Consider the following 23,525-nt stretch of genomic DNA (forward strand, 5'->3'; position numbering starts at 1 on the left):
TTTTAGATATATGATTGATGATTGAATGACGGTTGAATGATAATTGAATGAAGTGACGAGTAATCAACCTTGCCTAACGTGTCGGGATTAGGCACCTCCGCAGTTCTTCTGTATATTTCAGGAGTTGGAGGATTGTTTTATGTTGTTTGTCTACGTCATAAATATCTGGTATGATATTGTAAACTATGAGGATCCTTGAATATGGGACTAAATGATTTTTGATTGACCAATAAGGGACTACGGTCTCTGCTTGATAAGGGATCCCGTTTGGTGTGTTCCTTCACATGTGGTGGAGAGGAAAATCGGTCCGTAAGAGGAACAGGGAAGTGTGATTGCCTATAACAGAGGAATCCTTCACGGTAAGGTAGTACTCTGAGGGTATTGAATTCCCCTGTAAATTGATAAGGGCACCCTCAAGAAAGGGGTAACTGAATGCAGTTTTTAGCCCGAATACAGCAGGGGGATTAATATCAGCGATTGTGCAGTGTGCATTGAATGATTGACGTATTGTTAAGTCGTTTTTGATTAATCAGAATCGTTGTCCTCAGTGTCTGTGTTCTGTTTTGTGTAAGCTCAAGAGAGGGAAAATCATAGTAGCTGAAGTTCTTGCTTAGCCTGTATACCTAGACTGGGAAACATATAGTATAAAAAGTAACACTTATTGCAGATATAATTGTCACGGTCACGCAGTGCCTTTACAAGATGTAGAAGGAAAACCTCTGAACTGGGAAATGTTATATGATCATGTAGAAATAATTGGAATAGTAAGTGGAGCAGTAGGCTTGGTATTGTTATTTGTTTGGTTGTGTGTAAGAATCTCCCTAGCTCACAGGGCTGGAAAATCTGTGTTAGTACTTCCTTAAAGATCTGTCTTCCGAGGCTCAGAGGAGACTGGGACAGGATCAGATCCGTCTTTCGAGGATCAGAGGAGACTGGGACGGGATCAAATTTAGAGTCTGAGAGGCTCTAGGTGTGCTGAAGAGAGTTCTGCGGTAACTCTGGCACAGTGGTTGCAGTCATGCGGACTGGCAACAGTAAGAAATTGACTAACCTAAAGGGCGTGGCCCCAGTTCCAGTAAGTGAGATAGTGGAGAGACTGAAAGGGAAAGAAGCAGTAGAGGGATGTGAAATAATATTGAGGACATTTAGGATGGGAAAGTGGGGAAATTTGGAGGAGAAGGAATGGGAGAAATATATCTGCAATTGGGAAGGATGGTTGAAAGATAAAAACAAACTAGAGCAGGCTAGGATGTGGTTAGAAGTAGCAAAACGTCTCTCAGTGAGTGAACATAAATCAGAAGAAACCAGGCATGGAACTGTCTATGTAATCTATGATAGTTTGAAAAACTCTCAAAACCCTGTAGTCTCTGTACCTGATGTAAATTCTGCACCCCCTTCAGCACCCCCGCCTTATGCTGGGTCAATGGCATGGACTTGCAGACATTGTGGTCATCAGAATCCCCCTGGGGTTAATTGTTGCAGGTCCTGTGGGTCTTCACACCCAGGGACAACACACCGGGTGCCTCTGTTCCCTATGAGGACCACTAGTCATGTACAGTTTCAACCTCCTAGGATGGTTGATAATGTTCAGATACACGATCCCCCCAAGTATGGCCAATAGAAACATATCGGCCTTGGTCCCCCAGTGAACTTATTGCCCTCGCTACACAGCTCCCAGATCCCTGAAAAAAACCCTTAACATTTAGAATGCGCCTCCAGGGTGTTCAGGAGGCATATTGGGCCACATGGGATGATCTAGTTTCTGTCATTCTGCAGAAAGGCAGTGACCCCTTACTTATGGAAATTACTCAGATGCTGCCAGGCCAGGAACCAGCCATTAAAAATACATCAGAGTCGGGTCGGGTGTTTATACAAAGGATGCAAAACTGGGCACGGGCAGAGCAGGATAAAAAACAAGACCTGTTACAAACTGTAGTACAGGATAAGGCTCAGTCAGACTCAGAATATGCCTCTGTATTAAAACAAACATGGTTGGATTTTGGATATGAGCATAATGATGATAAGGATAGCAAAAAGAAAACCCCACCTAGACAGCCAGTAGCCTATCGTTTGGTACATGATCTTAGGGCAGTTAATGCAGTAACTATAGTGGATACTCCACTTGTACCCAACCCCCATACTCTCCTGAATCAGGTCCCCTCCACAGCCACCTGTTTCACAGTGATTGATCTGGCCAATGCTTTTTTCTCTGTCTTCTTATCCATGGAGTGTACCTCTTATTTTGCCTTCACCCACAGAGGTGCCCAGTATGCATGGGCAGTCCTTCCTCAGGGAGCTGCTAACTCCCCTTCCTTATTTTCCACATCCCTGAAGACTGTACTCGATAACTGGTGCCCCTTTGATTCATCCACCATACTCTTAAAATATGTGGATGACCTTCTCCTTTGCTGCACCACTGACCAGATATGCCACAATGAATCTCAATCTCTGCTGATATTCTTAGCAGAAAATGGATGCAAAGCTTCAAAAGATAAACTCCAATTGTGTAAGTCCACAGTCACTTTCCTTGGGCATTGCCTGTCTCCAGGCATTAAGCATCTCAGCCCAGGGAGGATTGAGGCTATACTAAAAATACCCCTTCCAAGATCTACCAAGTCCCTTCGGGCATTCTTGGGCCTAGTCCAGTACTGCCGTCTCTGGATACGAAATGCCTCTAGTATTATGGCCCCATTGTTTCAATGCCTCAAAACTGAGCCTTTCACCATTAATTCTGAGGCTATTGATGCATTTCACACCCTCAAGCTCACTGTTTCTACCTCGCCAGCTCTAGGTATACCGAATTATGACAAGTTTATTACTTTATAGCAAAAAGAACTTCGGCACTTCATACATGAAAATATAAGAAATATTGTATCTAGACTAATGTCACTTTGAAAAATGAAGGTTTTTTGCGCATAATTTGGCCAGTTTATGTGTGCCCATCAACCACGACAAGGTCACCTTCGTATGATGGGAAACTACGCTATGCTACCACTGGATATGCCACTCTTGGGCTGTAAGCCTGTATGGACAATATGTCTCTGCTTGGGCTTTTAACCTACAATGTATGGGCTGGTAGAGCTAGTTAAAACCACCTGTGACTGAATGGGAGGGACACATGGTCAGAAGAAAGGCTGTCAAACTTCTAATAGTGTGAACACGTACCTGCTGCAATGCTCCAGGAGCGGGATCCCAAAAATGATTAATAGAAAAAAGAGAGGGGTCGCTCACTGGTCTATTCGGGTGCTCTGAAGAAAAGAGTAATCTCAATAGCAAAAAGAACTTCGGCACTCCATACATGAAAATATAAGAAATATTGTATCTAGACTAATGTCACTTTGAAAAATGAAGGTTTTTTGCGCATAATTTGGCCAATTTATGTGTGCCCATCAACCACGACAAGGTCACCTTCGTATGATGGGAAACTACGCTATGCTACCACTGGATATGCCACTCTTGGGCTGTAAGCCTGTATGGACAATATGTCTCTGCTTGGGCTTTTAACCTACAATGTATGGGCTGGTAGAGCTAGTTAAAACCACCTGTGACTGAATGGGAGGGACACATGGTCAGAAAAAAGGCTGTCAAACTTCTAATAGTGTGAACACGTACCTGCTGCAATGCTCCAGGAGCGGGATCCCAAAAATGATTAATAGAAAAAAGAGAGGGGTCGCTCACTGGTCTATTCGGGTGCTCTGAAGAAAAGAGTAATCTCAATAGCAAAAAGAACTTCGGCACTCCATACATGAAAATATAAGAAATATTGTATCTAGACTAATGTCACTTTGAAAAATGAAGGTTTTTTGCGCATAATTTGGCCAATTTATGTGTGCCCATCAACCACGACAAGGTCATCTTCGTATGATGGGAAACTACGCTACACTACCACTGGATATGCCACTCTTGGGCTGTAAGCCTGTATGGACAATATGTCTCTGCTTGGGCTTTTAACCTACAATGTATGGGCTGGTAGAGCTAGTTAAAACCACATACTCTCCTGAATCAGGTCCCCTCCACAGCCACCTGTTTCACAGTGATTGATCTGGCCAATGCTTTTTTCTCTGTCTTCTTATCCATGGAGTGTACCTCTTATTTTGCCTTCACCCACAGAGGTGCCCAGTATGCATGGGCAGTCCTTCCTCAGGGAGCTGCTAACTCCCCTTCCTTATTTTCCACATCCCTGAAGACTGTACTCGATAACTGGTGCCCCTTTGATTCATCCACCATACTCTTAAAATATGTGGATGACCTTCTCCTTTGCTGCACCACTGACCAGATATGCCACAATGAATCTCAATCTCTGCTGATATTCTTAGCAGAAAATGGATGCAAAGCTTCAAAAGATAAACTCCAATTGTGCAAGTCCACAGTCACTTTCCTTGGGCATTGCCTGTCTCCAGGCATTAAGCATCTCAGCCCAGGGAGGATTGAGGCTATACTAAAAATACCCCTTCCAAGATCTACCAAGTCCCTTCGGGCATTCTTGGGCCTAGTCCAGTACTGCCGTCTCTGGATACGAAATGCCTCTAGTATTATGGCCCCATTGTTTCAATGCCTCAAAACTGAGCCTTTCACCATTAATTCTGAGGCTATTGATGCATTTCACACCCTCAAGCTCACTGTTTCTACCTCGCCAGCTCTAGGTATACCGAATTATGACAAGTTTTTTACTTTGTACTGCCACGAACAGGCTGGACATGCGTCTGGTGTCCTTACCCAAAAACATTGTGGTAGGCAGCGCCCTCTAGGGTATTACTCTGTAACCCTTGATCCAGTCATTATGGGTTCTCCTACTTGTGTTAGAGCTGTGGCAGCTGCTTCAGAACTTGTTAAAAAGACAGAGGACATAGTGTTAGGAAGCCCCCTCACACTTCAAGTTCCTTATGCTGTATCTGAAATACTTCAACAGGCTCAGACCCGTCACCTCTCAGCATCAAGGTTGACAAAATATGAAGTCTCACTCCTTACACCTCCCCATATAACTATCAAACGCTGTAATGTTCTAAATCCAGCTACACTACTACCAGTGGATTTAGAAAAGGGAGGAAAGTATCAGGATGAGGAAGAGGGAGAGACCATAAGCCAAGATTTGCCCCTGTTTTTCAAATTAGCAGATGAGGAAGCTCAGTTTGATATGGCACATGAACATGATTATCAGGCATTGATGGAAGCTGAAATAAAGGGCTTGGCAAATATTACTGATGTACCACTCACTAACCCCTCTGCTGAGTATTTTGTAGATGGTTCCAGAGCTTGGGACAGTGAACAAGGTCGGTTCATCACCGGGTATGCAGTAGTCCACAATGGTAAGGCAGTGATACAAGAACCACTCCCCTCCAGCTGCTCTGCGCAAGAGGCAGAGCTTAAAGCACTCGCTGCAGCGTGTAATCTGGGAAAAGGTGAAGAAATTAATGTATTTTCTGACTCGCAATATGCTTATGGTGTTGCACATGACTTTGGCGCCATTTGGCAAAGCCGTAATTTCTTGACCTCTGCTGACAAACCTATAAGGAATGCACAAGCAGTAGAGCAGCTACTCACAGCACTCATGCTTCCCCAAAAGGGCAGCCATAGTCAAAGTGTCAGCACACACTAGGGAACAAACTCCCCTTGCAGTAGGGAATGCTTTGGCCGACCAGGCAGCTAAGGAAGCAGCACGATTACCTCTGACAGAGATACTGGCTATCGCAAGTGTGGGAACCCCAGGAGACTCAGAGTCAGGGAGTGCAGGAGGCCCCCTTTCAAATAAGGAGACAACCCCTGCACCGGTCCCAGTGGCCGTGGACCTCGAACTACTGCAGGTCTTCCAGACCCAGGCTCCCCCCCCACGAGCAGAATGCATGGGTCAAAGCGGGCGCCGTACAGTCAGTGTCAGGGGTATGGCAGGTAAACAAAGGTATTTGCCTTCCACGCTGCCTGTTCCCCATGATGGCTGCCCTTGCACATTCTCCAGTGCATAACTCAAAGGGTGTTATGTGTGCAGTGGTGCTACAAAACTGGTGTGCCCCAAGGTTCCCGAATACGGCTGCAAAGTATGTTCAAGAATGTCTAGTTTGTGCAAAACATAACCCTGGTAGGCCTATTCGAGTCCCACGAAAATGTACACCAAAACCAGATTACCCATTTCAGAGACTGCAGGTGGACTACATACAGCTACCTAAGGTGGGTAATTATGAATACGCCCTGGAATGCATTGACCTTTTCTCTGGGTGGCCAGAAGCTTGGGCGGTGACTAAAGCAAACACAAAAAACTACTGCTAAAAAATTGATCAGTGAAGTGGTTTGTAGATATGGGGTGCCCGAAACTATAGAAAGTGACAGAGGAACCCACTTTATTGGGGAACTAATGAAACAAATCATGGTCACTCTTGCAATAGAACAGGCTTTCCATGTTCCCTATCATCCACAAAGTAGTGGGAAGGTGGAACGTCTCAATGGTACCTTGAAACTAAAAATTCAAAAGTGCATGGAGAAACGCACTTGTCCTGGGTAGATTGTTTGTCCATAGCATTGTATTCAGTGAGGACCGCCCCAAGGGGGAGGGAGAAGCTGTCCCCATATGAAATACTGTTTGGTAGTGTCCCTAAGACAGGGTTGTATCTCCCACAGCAGCTGCAGGCCTCCTATGGTTCACTCACTGAATATGTTCTGGAGTTGCATAAACATTTGACTGTTACTCATAATCGTGTTCTTTCCTCTATCCCAGACCCCAATTGCCTCAGCGGCACTCACACTTTGGTACCAGGAGACTGGGTCGTGGTAAAGAGACATATAAGGAGACCACTGGAGCCAAGATACAGTGAACCATTCCAAGTGCTGTTAAACCACTGTCACTTCGGTCAAGCTTCAAGGCAAGGACACTTGGATCCACGCCAGCCATTGTAAAAAGATTTTGAGCAGCAGCAAAGATGATGACCCTGTTTGTTTGGACTATGGTGATAGCAACCGTACCTTTTGCCCTAACTCTCCATGAAGTACTTAAAGAAAACTGGAATAACAAGCTGATAAAGCATCACAGGCCTGCAAAATATAATGCCACTTCTTCTATAAACATATATGATGAGATTTACAAGCAAGATATTTGTCGGTGAACGGGATTCGTCCCCTCCAGGCTTTTATAGCATGGGGAAGTAGCTGATGAATAAATTGTTTTTGTAAAATAATAAAAAGGGAGGAGTTGTTGTGGTTAATTTTTTAATATCTAGATATCATTATTAATTTAGATAAAAACAATTTATATTTTTGCTATGTCTGAAGTCTGCTTGAGTGTTTTCTAATTTTACATTGTGGAATGTCTGACTAAGATACTTGTTTCCTGTAAAGTCCTTGACAAGAAGGTTTACGCTGGGCCAAGGGAAATTTGTTACTAATAAGTCTATTTCGGTTTTCTCTAACAATGAAATTCTGTTCTGTCTAGCTAATAAATATGGTGAGTCTTTGCTGCCACACGAGGAAGACTCTACCTGCTAACAATGCATGTCACATGTATTCTGTCTCTCTTCCTTCATCAATGAAGTATCTTAATTTGAATCTCACTGGCAATGTGAAGACCCTTTGCTGTCTATTCCAAAGTTCTCCTTAAAACAAAGAGGGTCTCCATAACAGTGTTCCCTTTATTTTTTTGAGCAGTGTATTATTCCTAAGGGCTCATTCACACTTAGGCTATGTGCCCACGATGCAGAAATGCTCAGGATTTTTTCCTGAGCGTTTCTGCATCTCCCTGGCAGAAAAAAAACGCATGCGGATTGTACATGCGTTTTTCCTGCCAAGGACATGCGGAAGTGAAGTGTTCTTCACATGCATTTCTGCATGCGGGTTGACAAGCTCTTTCCAAGCGATTTCAGCATCACTTGGAAAGTGCTTGTCAACTTGGTTACACTATATAAATCCATGCAAACGGCATGGATTTATATACTGTGACCGAAAGAATGGTAAAAAATAAAAAAATACTTACCTTCCGATGGCCCCCGGAGTCTTGCTTCGCGCTCCGTCCTGGCTGCTGGCACATCGCGGTACACTGCACTGAAGGACCTGCCGACGTCAGCGTCGCGTGACCCGTCACATGACTATGACGTCACCGCAGGTCCTTCAGTCCATCGCTAGCTGCCGGCATGAAAGGACGAGTGCAGCGGGGGCCGCCAGAAGGTAAGTATATATTTATTTTTAATTTTATTCTTTTTTTCACAGTTTCTATGGCACCCAGGTCCGGAGGAGAGTCTCCAGTCCTCCACACCCGGGTACCATCCGCACATTGGAACGCGTGCATTCCGCAAGTCCTTATCTAGTGAAGCGGAATGCATGCGTTCTAATGCAAGTCAATGGCGGCGAAAACGCAGCACTTCCGCAAAATAATTGGTAGTGCTGCTTTTTTTTCCGCAATGATAAACCGCAGCGGAAATTTCCGCAGCATGTGCACAGCACATGCGGATTATCATTGGGGGACATGGCAGGCCTTCTACCATGCGTTTTTTAAGCATTTCTGCAGCATTTTTGCCGCTGCGGAAACGCTTAAAAAACGCATCGTGGGCACACAGCCTTATGCATAAACATATAAAATATGGATATTTTTTATGTCACATTGTTTTGGTTTTTGCTCTATATTGTGTTCTTTTTTCTTCCAAAATTTTTTATTAAAGGATTGGTGAGCACTTTTGCCATTTTTTGTTATGTAGCAAAATGACAGAGCAATTCAATTACAATTTGCACCAATTTGTGTGCTCACCCCCAGTCTCGATGCTGTTCCTCCATACTCAGTGCTACATCCCCCACTACTCTACTAGAATTAACATTCAATGGGGGCGTCACATGATAGGCTGCAGTGCTCACTGCTGCCCCCATCACCTGGTCGTCTAGCATCCTGGCAGGCAGTGCAGCACTGAGTACGGAGGAGTGGCACCAAACCTGGATGTATGGATTATTATTTTTTATTATTGCTGTCACCTCTCTGTGGCCATTAATAAGGTGTGATCCAGTACTGGACTACCCCCTTTTTAAAAATCGACCCATTGACTTCTATGGGCTAAAAACGGTGTAAATGCGGATTGGAAAAAAACAAAAAGGTCCATGAATAAAAAAAAATAAGCAGTGAAGGGCTTGTTCATACCTAGCGTGTTTTTTTTTTTTCGTGCTGGAACAAAAGTAGCGTTTTACAGTAACAGCAAAAAAGAAGATTTCTAAAATATCATTCACATGTTGCAGTTTTTTGGGGGAGCCCGTGGGGCATTTTTACAGCAGTTTAGCCACGTTGTGATTAAAATGGCTCAGAGCACAAAAAACGAAAAAAAAAAGAATTTTGGATTAGTGATCATGCAATAAAAAAATGCATCAAAAACGCTACGTGTGAACAGAACCGTAACTGATTCAGCGGTTTCTTATAAAAATAAATAAAACGGAGCCGTAATCCGCGAGTATGAGGTCACACGTGATGTTAGTGATCGTGGAGGTATGACATCACACGTACATAGGTGACATCATGCATTCCCGTAACCTATAGAGCCTTGGCCTAAAATGCAGGCAAAGGATACCGCAGCTACTGCACAACCACTATGGAAGCACAAGGGTTAAACCGTTAGAGTATTCCTGTTGGAATCTTCAGTAGAACGTTCTTTTAACTCCTGCCATTCCAGGTCGCACTGCTAAGCCGCAGCACTTCTCATTGCCATTACGGCAGTGACAGGGTTAAACAGAACGACGCCTTTAAAAGGCGGGGAGTGAAGGCGGCTATAAATAGAGCGGTGACGTCCAACCGCAGAGCTGAGCCCGACCAATGACACTTCCCCAGGCCCCGCCCCCCGCGCTGTCACTCAGTCTCGGGAGCAGCCAATGACGTTTTGCCGGAGGCCGAGCCTTCTGATTCCCACGCCCTCTCATTGGTTTCTACGCGGCGTGACGTCAGGTTCACCGTCTCCTGGGTGACAAAGGAGGAGGAGGCGGGACAGTCGGCCGGAAAGAGGTGTCAACAGTGAAGGGAAAGAAGTCTTCGCGGATTGGCTGCGGCCTCCGACACCTAGGCGGGACTCCGGAGACTATTGGCTGACGTATGTTGAATGACGCCAATTGTAGGCGTGGCCAGCAGGTGAGCGGGGTCCTAGAGGTATCGCATAGGAGGAGGAAAGAGGCTCCGCGGCCTGCGGGTCCTAGAGGTGACGGGGAGTCTGTGTGCGGGCTCCGGACGTGCCAGCACCCGAGGAGGAGACCCCGAAGTGCGGACGGTTATACACGGTAAAGATGGGAGAGGAAGGGCCTGGGTGCTGCGTCCTAGCGGGGATACAGGCGGGAGGGGGAGGCGGCTGCTAACGGGGCCTGAGGGCGATGTGCTGCGAGCTCCGGGCCGCCTGTCACTGGGGAGGGGAGGCAGCGAGGCCTGGAGACTGCGGACACGGCAGAGGCCTAAGCTCCGGGCGGGAGGGGATCGCGGGATCATCCGGCCTGTGCAGCCCGCAGGAGATCACACGATGGGGCTGCCGGAGGCCGCTCCGCCCTGACGGTGCAGTGTCCGTGTGATGGCCGTGCCCGAGGATTACCGAGGATTCCCAGCTCAGGAGATGGGGTGTAAGGGTGCAGCATCGGCCGCAGCCCCCCAGTGACTGCCGAGCGCCCCCTGCAGCCGGCCAGTGCCCCCCAGTGACTGTCGAGCGCCCCCTGCAGCCGGCCAGTGCCCCCCAGTGACTGCCGAGCGCCCCCTGCAGCCGGCCAGTGCCCCCCAGTGACTGCCGAGCGCCCCCTGCGGCCGGCCAGTGCCCCCCAGTGACTGCCGAGCGCCCCCTGCGGCCGGCCAGTGCCCCCCAGTGACTGCCGAGCGCCCCCTGCGGCCGGCCAGTGCCCCCCAGTGACTGCCGAGCGCCCCCTGCGGCCGGCCAGTGCCCCCCCAGTGACTGCCGAGCGCCCCCTGCGGCCGGCCAGTGCCCCCCCAGTGACTGCCGAGCGCCCCCTGCGGCCGGCCAGTGCCCCCCCAGTGACTGCCGAGCACCCCCTGCGGCCGGCCAGTGCCCCCCCAGTGACTGCCGAGCGCCCCCTGCGGCCGGCCAGTGCCCCCCCAGTGACTGCCGAGCGCCCCCTGCGGCCGGCCAGTGCCCCCCCAGTGACTGCCGAGCGCCCCCTGCGGCCGGCCAGTGCCCCCCCAGTGACTGCCGAGCGCCCCCTGCGGCCGGCCAGTGCCCCCCAGTGACTGCCGAGCGCCCCCTGCGGCCGGCCAGTGCCCCCCAGTGACTGCCGAGCGCCCCCTGCGGCCGGCCAGTGCCCCCCAGTGACTGCCGAGCGCCCCCTGCGGCCGGCCAGTGCCCCCCAGTGACTGCCGAGCGCCCCCTGCGGCCGGCCAGTGCCCCCCAGTGACTGCCGAGCGCCCCCTGCGGCCGGCCAGTGCCCCCCAGTGACTGCCGAGCGCCCCCTGCGGCCGGCCAGTGCCCCCCAGTGACTGCCGAGCGCCCCCTGCGGCCGGCCAGTGCCCCCCAGTGACTGCCGAGCGCCCCCTGCGGCCGGCCAGTGCCCCCCAGTGACTGCCGAGCGCCCCCTGCGGCCGGCCAGTGCCCCCCAGTGACTGCCGAGCGCCCCCTGCGGCCGGCCAGTGCCCCCCAGTGACTGCCGAGCGCCCCCTGCGGCCGGCCAGTGCCCCCCAGTGACTGCCGAGCGCCCCCTGCGGCCGGCCAGTGCCCCCCAGTGACTGCCGAGCGCCCCCTGCGGCCGGCCAGTGCCCCCCAGTGACTGCCGAGCGCCCCCTGCGGCCGGCCAGTGCCCCCCCAGTGACTGCCGAGCGCCCCCTGCGGCCGGCCAGTGCCCCCCCAGTGACTGCCGAGCGCCCCCTGCGGCCGGCCAGTGCCCCCCCAGTGACTGCCGAGCGCCCCCTGCGGCCGGCCAGTGCCCCCCCAGTGACTGCCGAGCGCCCCCTGCGGCCGGCCAGTGCCCCCCCAGTGACTGCCGAGCGCCCCCCTGCGGCCGGCCAGTGCCCCCCCCAGTGACTGCCGAGCGCCCCCTGCGGCCGGCCAGTGCCCCCCCAGTGACTGCCGAGCGCCCCCTGCGGCCGGCCAGTGCCCCCCCAGTGACTGCCGAGCGCCCCCTGCGGCCGGCCAGTGCCCCCCCAGTGACTGCCGAGCGCCCCCTGCGGCCGGCCAGTGCCCCCCTGCGGCCGGCCAGTGACTGCCGAGCGCCCCCTGCGGCCGGCCAGTGCCCCCCCCATTGACTGCCGAGCGCCCCCTGCGGCCGGCCAGTGCCCCCCCGTGACTGCCGAGTGCCCCCTGCGGCCGGCCAGTGACTGCCGAGCGCCCCCTGCGGCCGGCCAGTGCCCCCCCAAGGACTGCCGAGCGCCCCCTGCGGCCGGCCAGTGCCCCCCCAGTGACTGCCGAGCGCCCCCTGCGGCCGGCCAGTGCCCCCCCAGTGACTGCCGAGCGCCCCCTGCGGCCGGCCAGTGACTGCCGAGCGCCCCCTGCGGCCGGCCAGTGCCCCCCCATTGACTGCCGAGCGCCCCCTGCGGCCGGCCAGTGCCCCCCCGTGACTGCCGAGCGCCCCCTGCGGCCGGCCAGTGCCCCCCCAGTGACTGCCGAGCGCCCCCTGCGGCCGGCCAGTGCCCCCCCAGTGACTGCCGAGCGCCCCCTGCGGCCGGCCAGTGCCCCCCAGTGACTGCCGAGCGCCCCCTGCGGCCGGCCAGTGACTGCCGAGCGCCCCCTGCGGCCGGCCAGTGACTGCCGAGCGCCCCCTGCGGCCGGCCAGTGACTGCCGAGCGCCCCCTGCGGCCGGCCAGTGACTGCCGAGCGCCCCCTGCGGCCGGCCAGTGACTGCCGAGCGCCCCCTGCGGCCGGCCAGTGACTGCCGAGCGCCCCCTGCGGCCGGCCAGTGACTGCCGAGCGCCCCCTGCGGCCGGCCAGTGACTGCCGAGCGCCCCCTGCGGCCGGCCAGTGACTGCCGAGCGCCCCCTGCGGCCGGCCAGTGACTCCCCCCCCAGTGACTGCCGAGCGCCCCCTGCGGCCGGCCAGTGCCCCCCCCCAGTGACTGCCGAGCGCCCCCTGCGGCCGGCCAGTGCCCCCCCCCCAGTGACTGCCGAGCGCCCCCTGCGGCCGGCCGTGCCCCCCAGGGACTGCTGAGCGCCCCCCTACAGCCTGTACCCGTTCTCTACTCTTTTTCTTGTTCTCTGCCCATCCTGCCTTTGCCCTGTGCCTGTCCTAAGCCCCTCCAGCATTTGCTCTTTATGCCCTTACCCCACGCCCCTACAGCTTTTTCCCGTCCTACCCTCGCCCTGTCCTCGTCCTGCGCCTCTCCAATGCTCGCCCCGTGCTAGTCTTGTGCTCCTACAGCTCTTTTCCCACAATCCTCCAGCACTCGCCCCGCACCCGTCCGCTGCTTGTCCTGCACCCCTCCAGCTTTTGCCCCTCCAGCGCTCACTCTGCACCCCTCCACTGCTTGTCCTGTGCTCGCCCCTTCAGCACTTGCCCGTCCTGCTCTCGCCATGTGCACCTCCAGCACTCCCTTCGCACTCCTACCAAATATAGGACCCCCACCAATCTGATGTTCATGTCCTAACACAAGAACAGGTTATTGATCTCAAAATTTAGCACTACCCCTTTAAGTCTACGTTTTAATAATGTGTCATCCATAGACCTGGTACATCACAAGAACCCGGTGGTCAGGGATGAGCCATCGCTGTCACTTGCCATTTGTGGCCCAGTCACTGTTTTTATGATGTCTCATCCCTATGGACAACACGACGGCATGTCGCCAAGGTTAAAAAGAAGGAAAGGCGGGTGTGGTGCCCAATGATGGCTCCTGAAGAAACGCTGTGTAGAAGATGAGTGTTCGGATTGTTTGTTATTTTACTGTTTTGCAAACACCGATAATCCTGGAGTCCAATTCACAGAATGTTCCCAAGCTTCTGAGCAGCCGCATCACAGCACACCTTCATCCCAGTGTTAATGCTCACATTTATGCTATAAATAAAGTTACTTGAAATCCTATCTTGTATCTGCTCACACTTGTACTAGTGGAGAATAGCTCAGATCTTGGGGTGCCATATACAGGGGAAGCCCCTGATTACATCCAGCATGGACCGGAGCAGGGGGTGCACATAAAAGCAAACCTGCAGCTGAGCTCCGCTCTAACCTGGGCCTGTACTGCTGCTCATCTGCCAGCAGTAACTTTATTTATAATGACCTGGGGAGACTTTTAAGCCACTGACATAAAGCAGATTGCTACTATATGGCCTAAAGGGATGGAGCATGACACGATATCTGTGTCATTCTCCACCCCCTTAGGTTCTGAACTCTGCTTAATACATTGCATCACTTCTTTTAGGATATTGCCCTGCCACTATAGGAACCATAACCAGAGTTGGCTTCAGATGTGGAGATACCTGACCTATGTGATCGTGGCCTCTTGTGATAGCTGCTAATGATTGGGGGAGATTTTGAAACAAGTTTCACTGCAATCATCTCATTAGCGGACCGACCTTGATTCAGAATGTGGCTGTTCCCGATACATACCTGAGACTGATAGATGGGACTATGGACCGTGTGATCCATACAGCAAAAGATGGTCAAAGTACTGTCGTCTTCAGGGGTCATTGAGGCAATAAGAGCCCACTTTGTTTTGTTTTCTTTATCCTCTTCTAAAGGCTACTGGCTTCTCCATACCACTCTTCAGTCGATGCCTTTGGCCGCAATTTGGCTTAGACTATAAAATCTATTTTAAAATTTAATGTCTCAGGCCTCATTCAGACATTTGCCTTTCACAGATAGAACATGTACCCATTATAGTCTTTAGGTTGTGGTTCACATGTCTGTATTTTTTTTTTGCCATCCAAGATATCAAAATAAACAAAATGCAAAGTGAATGAATAGAAGAGAATTCAAAATCAATTCAGTATTTGGTGTGACCGCTCTCTGGCTTCAAAATGGCATCAGTTCTTCTATGTACTTGCACACAGTTTTTGAAGGAACTCCGCAGGAAGGTTGTCCCAAACATCTTGGAGAACTAACCACAGATCTTTTGTTGATGTTCCTTGTGTAAATCCATCTGTCTCTTCATGTAATCCAGACAGACTTGATGTTGAGATCAGGGCTCTGTGGGGCGATATCATCACCTTCAGGACTTTGTTCTCAATAACATTGCATGATAGATGAGCATCTGCCTGTATTTCTCAGCATTGAGGACCCTCCACCATGCTTCACTGTTCCTGCAGACACTCATTATTGTACCGCTCTCCAGCCCTACAGGGAACAACCTGCCTTCATTTACAGCCAAATATTTCACATTTTGACTCATCAGTCCAGAGCACCTGCTGCCATTTTTCTGTACCCCAGTTCCCATATTTTCGGAGATAGTAGAGTCACTTGAACTTGTTTCCACGTCAAAAGCATGACTTTTGGCTGCGATTCTTGCATGAAGACCAATTCTGGCCAAATGTCTCCAAAACAGTAGATAGGTATAGCTGGGTCCCACTGGTTGCCACCGGTTCTGAGCTGATGGCACTGCTGGACATCTTCCAATTTAGAAGAGAAGTAAGCATGATATGTCTTTTATCTGCTGCACTGAGTTTCCTTGGTCGACCACTGAGTCTATGGTCCTCAATGTTGCCCATTTCTTTGTTTGCAATGCTGAGAAATACCGGCATATATTTATCCATCATGTAATACCATCAAGGAAGCGTCTGGCTCCAAAGTTATTCTGCAGCTTGACGGCGACCCCAAATATTCAGCCAGTGCCATTAACTATCTTAAGTGTTAGGCCACATTCACACGTTGAGTGTTTGGTCAGTTTTTTATCTCCGTATTTATTTGTAAGCTAAAACCAGGAGTGGAACAATCAGAGGAAAAGTATAATAGAAACGCGTTACTACTTCTGTATTTTTATGGCCTACAGAACAGCTAGGAGTCCTGGGAGTGATTTATATTGCATCACAGAGTCCTGATCTCAACATCATCCAGTCTGTCTGGGATTACTTCAAGAGACGGAAGGCTCTGCATGAGCGACATCCACAGAAGATCTGTGGTTAGTTCTCCAAAATGTTTGGATGATGCTGTTTTGAAAGCAAAGGGATGTCGCATCTAATTCTGATTTCTTTCATCTTTGTTAATTTTCTTTACATTTTATTAATTGATAAACTATTAACACTTCTATCTTTGAAAGCATTTTTCCACTCCTGCCTAAAATTTTTGCACAGTCCTGTGTGTGTGTGTGTGTAATAAATATATATATTATATAATATAATTTTTATTTAATATGACAGAAATGGATACAACTCTGGGGGACACACAGACCAAAAACAGACAAATATGATCCAGCACACAGATGGGTATTGGGTGGGGTGAATTTCTTTGTTTTTTTGCATAAACTCCCCACAGCCGACTGTCCGAGGCCTAAGCCAGAGATGAAGCCGGCAGCGTGCTTGAGGAAGGGACTGTAGTCAAATTGTATCAAACCTGGAAACCTCAGCACAGAAATTTTCGATATTGCACAAGTGCTTTACTTTGAGATCTGGCATGCTAACAGATATCATCTGACGTTTCGACCTGCATGGAGGTCTTTCTCAGGGACATTTGTATGGTGTGAGCCAGGCTGGAGTCTGAGGCAGGACTATACTATTGACATGAGTCACGGTGCCGGACAGGACATTAATCTGATGGTCCCAACTTTTTAAATTATTTTTACTTAACCATTAAAAAAGAAAAACAAGCCTCCAGGGATTGCGTGGTCTGATGAATATATATTTGCTTTGATGTGACCGATATTCTTGTATGCTCTTGTTAGTGGTCAATAGTAGGGTTATTGGTGATCGCTTTGCGTAGTGACATCAGGGCTATGAAAGTTCTTACTGGTAACAGAAGGCAGCGTGGATTAATTACTCCTGATGAAATCATCATCTCATGAGAAGTTTATTAGAAGTTTTGAAATTCATTGTTAGTCTAAAATGAATATGGTAGCGCTCTTCGTTGTGAGGCATGAGCGGAGTGCCAGCGTTCACACCAGGCTGTGGATTGCCTGGCGATAGTTACACGGACTTGGACTTAGAATAGGCGGGCAGGTACACTGGGCTATGGACTGGCCAGCGGCTCTCTGTCCACCATGGCCCCTTAGATCACATATTGAGTTTATTGTAATTCAGATCTCACTTTTCTGTCAATTTAGTGAAAGGGACACTGCAGGCAGAAGTGAGCCTCGGTGTTGTGTAGCGCAGGGTCAGTGGGGAAGGAAAGACCACCAGATGTAGAATCTATGCCTTCAACCACCTACCCTGCAGTAGCCAAATCCCATCAGGAGGTATATGCTGCGGTGATAACGCAGTGTGTACCTTGTGACTTCAAAGTACTGAGAATAGATCCCTAGCTGGGGCTCTGAAGTGAATGAATGGAGCCCGCAGTAGGACCCCCACCAAATCCGTAAGCAAAAAGAATCACAAATCCTTGGTTTAACGTCAGCAGTCCGTGGGCCACGGGCCGGAGACCTGTGAATCCCTTACCCTCCTTCTCCCCTGCTGCCTCTTCTGATTATTAGGCCAGGTACAACCTCATCGTTGAAGTGTGACACACGCACCATGTCGCACCGGTCAGAAGAGGTACCATGGATATTGGCAGGTAGGAGGCCGCTGGACAAGGGACCTTCAAATCATTTTGCTCATCTTAGTTTGTGATAACTTTTAATGTTGGGACTAACCCTTTATTGGTATGATTTGGGCCATCAGATGTTGTAATTGGGATGGCCTTGGTAAATGTTTGTGATGCGATTGAAGAACCTTGTGCTTTGTCCTTCTAGGTCCTATAAATATAGGTGGGGGGCGCCTGTCCTGATCCTAGAGGTCCTGCCCGCCCCCCACCATGGGCAACGCCGCAACGGCCAAGAAAGGTGGCGAGATTGAAAGTGGTGAGTATATTCGAAGTCTTTTAAGACAGGTCATCCATTATTTTCAGAACTGTCTACTGCAGTTTGTGTAGATGGGTCAGTAGGTGTTTGGACTGTGCTGACAGGGGGTTGTGTTGGTAAAGATATTTTAGGTGAAACCAAAGATTGAACTCTCTGTTTAGTATGCAGCAGTAGACCCGAGCCGTCCATTAATGTGAGCATTTATTAATATTGTCCAGCATCTAGGACGGGTTCTTTCTATAGGCTTTATTTCTGAAGAGCATATTTGGGTTTGGATGACATCTCGGAGGAATCCTTTCTTGGGAACACTCCTGGTACACAACTAGCTGAGGAGAAAAATTAGGTTGGACTTCAGCTTCTCATTTATATAGACCTACACATCAAAATGGGTATTCCCATCTTTCGAGGCATAGCACTGACAGATACTATCTATTTCTGACTGGTAGGAGTCTGACTTCTGGGACCCCCATCGATCCTAAGAGTATACTGGCTGCAGCTCTCTGCACATATGATGGGCAGAAGCCTCGCTTTGCAGGGAAGAATTAAAACAAGACACAGCTCTAAACTAGCTTGGTCTTCCCCTTTACTCTTAGGATCGGTGAAGGTCTCAGAGGTCAGATCCTCCAAGATCATAAGGTTATGTTATAACACAAAATAGTAGACTGTATGGACCAAATATTGGGACACACGCCTTAATCATTAAATTCAGGTTTATCATTCTACCCCTCCCCCTTGCCAGCTATCTGCCTTTACTAATGTGAAAGAACGGCTGGTGGCAAAGAGTTCCCTTATACCATACCAGTGCAGTCCTGTAATAGGGGCCATCGGGGTAACAAGTCAGATAATTAAATTTCTTTCCTCCTGAATCCTCCCCTGTCATCTGTGAGTGATATTATTGAGAGGTGAAGGAACCGCAGCACCTCAGCCACGAAGTGAAGACTCCTTAACTTTACCGAGCGGAGTCACCGAGTGCTGAGGAGCCGAGGGCAGAAAAGTCACCACCGCTCTGCTGACTCCATAACTGCAGAGTCCAGACCTCCTCTGGTATTAACATCAGCACAAACACTGCGCCCCCTCTAGGAGCTTTATGGCCGAGCAGCTGCTTGCAGCCTTACATCACCAAGCACAATGCCGAGCGTTGGATGGAGTGGTGTAAAGCCGCCACCACTGGACTCTGGAGGAGACGTGTTCTGTGCTGTGACAGATCACACTTCTCTCTCTCTGACATCTGATGGACGACTCTGGTTTTGGTGACTGCCAGGAGAACGTTACCCGTCTGACTGTATTGTGCCAACTGTACAGTTTGGAGGACGGATATGCCATGGGGTTATTTTCATGGGTCGGCCTTGGTTCTTAGTCCCAGTGAAGGGAATTAATTCTGCAGCACAACATCATTATAGTTTCCAGCTTTGTGGTAACAGTTTGAGGGAGACCCTTTGAAGTACAGCATGACTGTGCACAAGGTCCAAAAAAGACATGGTTGGGGGAATTTGGTGTGGAAGAACATGACTGGACCTCAATCCCATCCAACACCTTTGGGATAACCGAGCTCGTCTCGTCCTGTAACCTATGCTTATAGTGCGTGTGTCCCAATACTCCGGTCCATATAGTGTATATCCCTTTTTTTTTGGCCACACTATATAAATATAGGAGAAGCTATAACTGGTAGAGTTGTCAGTCATGTGACCCTACTAACCAATCAGCACATACGGATCTTGAGTCATTAGATCTCGCAGTCTTATGACCTCAGTGTAGAAGACAAGGTGCTCACTGTGTATGGGGGTATAGAATTTTTTTTCGGCAAGTCACTTAGCCGGGATGGGCTCCTTTAATTGGTGCAATTCAAGACTTGGGTATGAACGAAATGATTCTGCTGGATATTCAGAGTTTTTCTTTATGCCTACATGTATCTATGTGCCCATTCTTCATCCTTGAATCTCATACATTAAAACTCTAATCTGGCGTGCTTGCGATTGGCAGACGCTGGATTACTGGATTTCCATATCATTGGATTTTTTTCTTTATTTTTTTACCTTTTTAGTTTTGACATGATTATTAAGCGGACATTCCCCACTATTTGGTTTCAATTCCCGACTCTTGCAGTGCTGCGCCGTAGGCCTCATTTATCAAAACTGCCTGACATGTGATACGGCTTTATGGTCTACATAAACCAATCGGAGAGTAGATTACATATTTCCAGGGCAACTTACACTGTAACGATCACTTCAGGGGAGGTTACAGTAGAATTTTTGTCTCTAGCTCCTCCCCTTTCTTCTACATAGAACCTTATGAGCACCAACTGTAACAATCACTGCAGGGGAGGTTACAATATAAGGTTTCTGTAGCTCCTCCCACTGTTTTTCCATTGAGACTTATGAGCACCAACTGTAGCGATCACTGCAGGGAAGGTTATAGTAGAATTTTTGTCTCTAGCTCCTCCCCTTTCTTCTCCATAGAACCTTATGAGCACCAACTGTCATCACCTGTCTAAGTAATGGGGACATCTGTCTTCACTGAATACAGATGTTACCACTGACTACAGAGATCAGTCCAGAAGGAAAAAGGAGCAGGTTTAAATTAAAACTTGGGTTACTCTTTAAGAAATAGTGTCTCTCTGGTTGCTATTTGCAATCAGACCATTTTTCTTCCTGTTCAGGCCATGTCGGACGTTTCCGTTCTGCAGACCATTGCACCTCTACTGTTACCTCCCTGCTGTATTGGACAAGCCAAATAATAGGGAGGATGGCATCTTCTGGGTCCAGGCACCTTGTAGCTGAGACTCGAGTACAGTTTAGGTGGCAGCCCTTGGGCACTCATTGCCTGCAGTCCCGGTCCCTTTATGAGGTTTGGGGACGACGCAGGTTATTAGCGTGAGAATTAATGAGGGGATTCAATAGAGTCCATGGTGTTGTCACGTCAGAAGAGTAATTAATTAAAACCTTGTGAGAATGGCAGACTGGGTCTACATGTCATTGGTTAAAAAGGCAACAGCTCTGATGGAGGTTTCGGACAACAGGACAAAACCGCCAGGTCCTGTGTAAATAATGGGTTAATGGCGCCACGCTGCAGGTCACTTGTAATGAGCTTTTATCTCGGGTTAATCCCCTTTAGCAGATATAAATAGCTGGCCCGTCCCCTTATAACAAGTTCAGACGTGGGCTGTTGCGTCTCTTCCTGCCCCTCTTCTTCAGCCCACCTCCTGTCCAGGACTCTGCAGAGCGTTGCACCCACTGACAGTGGATGCTCCTTCTCCGTAGCCGATGCTCTCCTCCACCACGGGCATCTTTCGGCGCTGGAAACTGGCTACATCACAACTCGGCTCCCCGACCCCTGCTCTGGACCGAGAGGGGTTTGACCGTTACGGTACTGGATTGATTGCAGCTGCGCAATGTTTTGTGTAGAGGTCTGAGCTCTGTGACCGGTGCCGGCATGCTGGGAGAAAGATCACGCATACAGCCAGCAAATACAAGCTGTTTTTAGCAGGGCTGTGGAGTCAGTAAGCCGAACCTCCGACTCCCAACTCCGTCTCCTCAATTTCCATGACTCCAACTCCCTCATACACGGCTCATCTTTAAGTGATAAATTTACTGTAGCACAGATTCATCTCAGCTAAAAGTCTAGACCCTTAGATCAGGAATAGGACAGACATTTATAGGACATTTCATAACTTTCCCAAATTCTTATGAAAATATATTCTCCACAAACTGCATTGAACTACTGTACCCAATTTATTATATATTTTAGGAGTTGGAGTCGGTCCATTTTATTCCGACTCCACCAAAATGGACTCCAACTCCACAGCCCTGCTTTTTAGGAAAAATATCTGATATCTACAAGTTTCAGGTCCTCCTTAGGGTGGTCTACATCTATGCCCACGTTCCTTCTGACACCATTTTGGTCTCCCAGAACATCTGGGTTGTCGTACATTATTAAAGGGATGTATGGGATGTTTGCTTTTCGGCCCTTCTCTTCTATCTCATGGTTGGGAGGATGATTGGTCTGTGTGCTCGGATGATGGTGGCATACGTGCCGCGTCAACTCAAACCCTTCTGTGATCTTACATTAGGGTAAAGGTAATTCTTGTACAGTGGTCCATTAATTAGAAAATGCATGAAATAGTACCCCTGTTTATCCAAATTATCCTAATTATGTACTAGTCATCCTCACCCTTAACGGTGTATTCCCAACTCCAAGATCCTATCCCAATATGTAGTAGGTGTAATAATATTTGCAAATACCTCCAGTTAGAAATGTAGTATAGTTCTTCTGATAAGCAATGTCACTTACCCCATGTGCAAGGTATTGCAGGTAGTAATCCATGGTTGCGACCACTCATATGTTGACAGTTAGTTGTTAGTGGTCATATCCATGGATATGTAAGCTACTGCAATGGGGTAAGCGACATAGCGAATCAGAAGAACTATACGTCATTTGCTAATATTACACCTACTACATACTGGGATAGGATCTTAGAGATAGGTTCCCTTTAAAGGGGTATTCCTGTCACCATTTAAAATGCCATCCAATCTGCAGGCCCAATGTTATAGTGCAGGGGGGCTGAGTAGGTTGATATATAGAGTCGTTGACCAAGGAAGTAACAGCAGGGGATTGGTAACGTCGCCATTAGTGATGAGCTCAAGTAGTCTTTACTCAAGTATACAATGAGTATCGCGGGTGCTTGAGTGACCTGTTCGAGTCCCCACGGCCGCATGTTTTGCGGCCTTAAGACAACCACAAAACATGCGGGAATTACCCGTGTTTGTCAGGCAATCCTTGCATGTTTTGTAGCTGTCTAACAGCCGTAAAATATTCGGCCGTGGGCACTCTGACGAGCACCCGCGATACTCTGTGCATACCCGAGCAAACTGGAGTAACGAGCACTTCCGCTCCTCACTAGTCGCCATTACTTTTTCTAGTGTTCTAGCATTGTAAACCTTTTTTTTTTTTTTTTTTTTTTTTTTAAGGTTGTAAATGTAACTTTCGGTTTAGACTTTAAGGGCTTGCTCACACACTGCAACTTCTGCTGCAAGTACCGAAGACATGCACATACTCTAAAGGTCATTGAGACGTCCGCGGCAATTGGTCTGAGCACGGACCATTAGTGCACAGACTGACCGCGGGTCTCCTGAGCGTGACAACGTCCTAGAAATACAGAAAGCTGTCGTGGCCCGGTCAGGAGAGCTGCGGCCATCCGTGCATTGCAGTCTTAGTTTGTGCAGATGAGACCTAAGATGTACAGATTTCTTTTTTTTCTTCTTTATTTTTTTAATAAATCCATATATAACATAAACGAAGATAAGATACTGATTTGTTATAAGAAGAAATGCGTCGTTTCCCTTTGATTAGATGCCTTCTCCTCAACCAACTATACTAATCCTTCATTCTGTTTACTGCTAATCGATTTTCAGCTCATCGAGCGGTGAGGTTATATATACCCCATAGAAGCCTATGGCAAGGGGCTGGGGTAAGACTGCACCAGACTCGCAGACAGTGCTGCTGCGGTTTTGTTTCTCACATCAGTGATGGATTCACAGCTACAATGCTCTTAATGACCTTCCTTCCGCTGCTTCTTCTGAATTGGTGCTATAGAGAAGAGGAGATCCTACCACGCTCTGTCTATGTACAGTGCATTTGAGACATCATAGAAGTTAGTCTCTGTACACTCTTGAGCTGAACTTGGGGGG

At 49.1% G+C, this 23,525-nt stretch overlaps 1 protein-coding gene across 1 annotated transcript in view; it reads left to right on the forward strand.

The window, feature by feature from the left end:
• Positions 1-10,019: 10,019 nt before the first annotated feature.
• The window catches only part of LOC141166806 (cAMP-dependent protein kinase catalytic subunit alpha), a 49,258-nt gene continuing 35,752 nt past the window's right edge, over positions 10,020-23,525 (forward strand). Inside the window, exons 1-2 of the mRNA XM_073653860.1 lie at positions 10,020-10,221; positions 17,734-17,841. Of these exons, the coding sequence (XP_073509961.1) occupies positions 17,796-17,841 (46 nt within the window). The 5' untranslated portion in view covers positions 10,020-10,221; positions 17,734-17,795. The remainder of the gene's footprint in view (positions 10,222-17,733; positions 17,842-23,525) is intronic.

The sequence above is a fragment of the Phyllobates terribilis genome, unplaced genomic scaffold (genome assembly GCF_046119375.1).
Source record: "Phyllobates terribilis strain yellow unplaced genomic scaffold, ASM4611937v1 Scaffold_11__3_contigs__length_659146591, whole genome shotgun sequence".
Classification (NCBI taxonomy): domain Eukaryota; kingdom Metazoa; phylum Chordata; class Amphibia; order Anura; family Dendrobatidae; genus Phyllobates; species Phyllobates terribilis.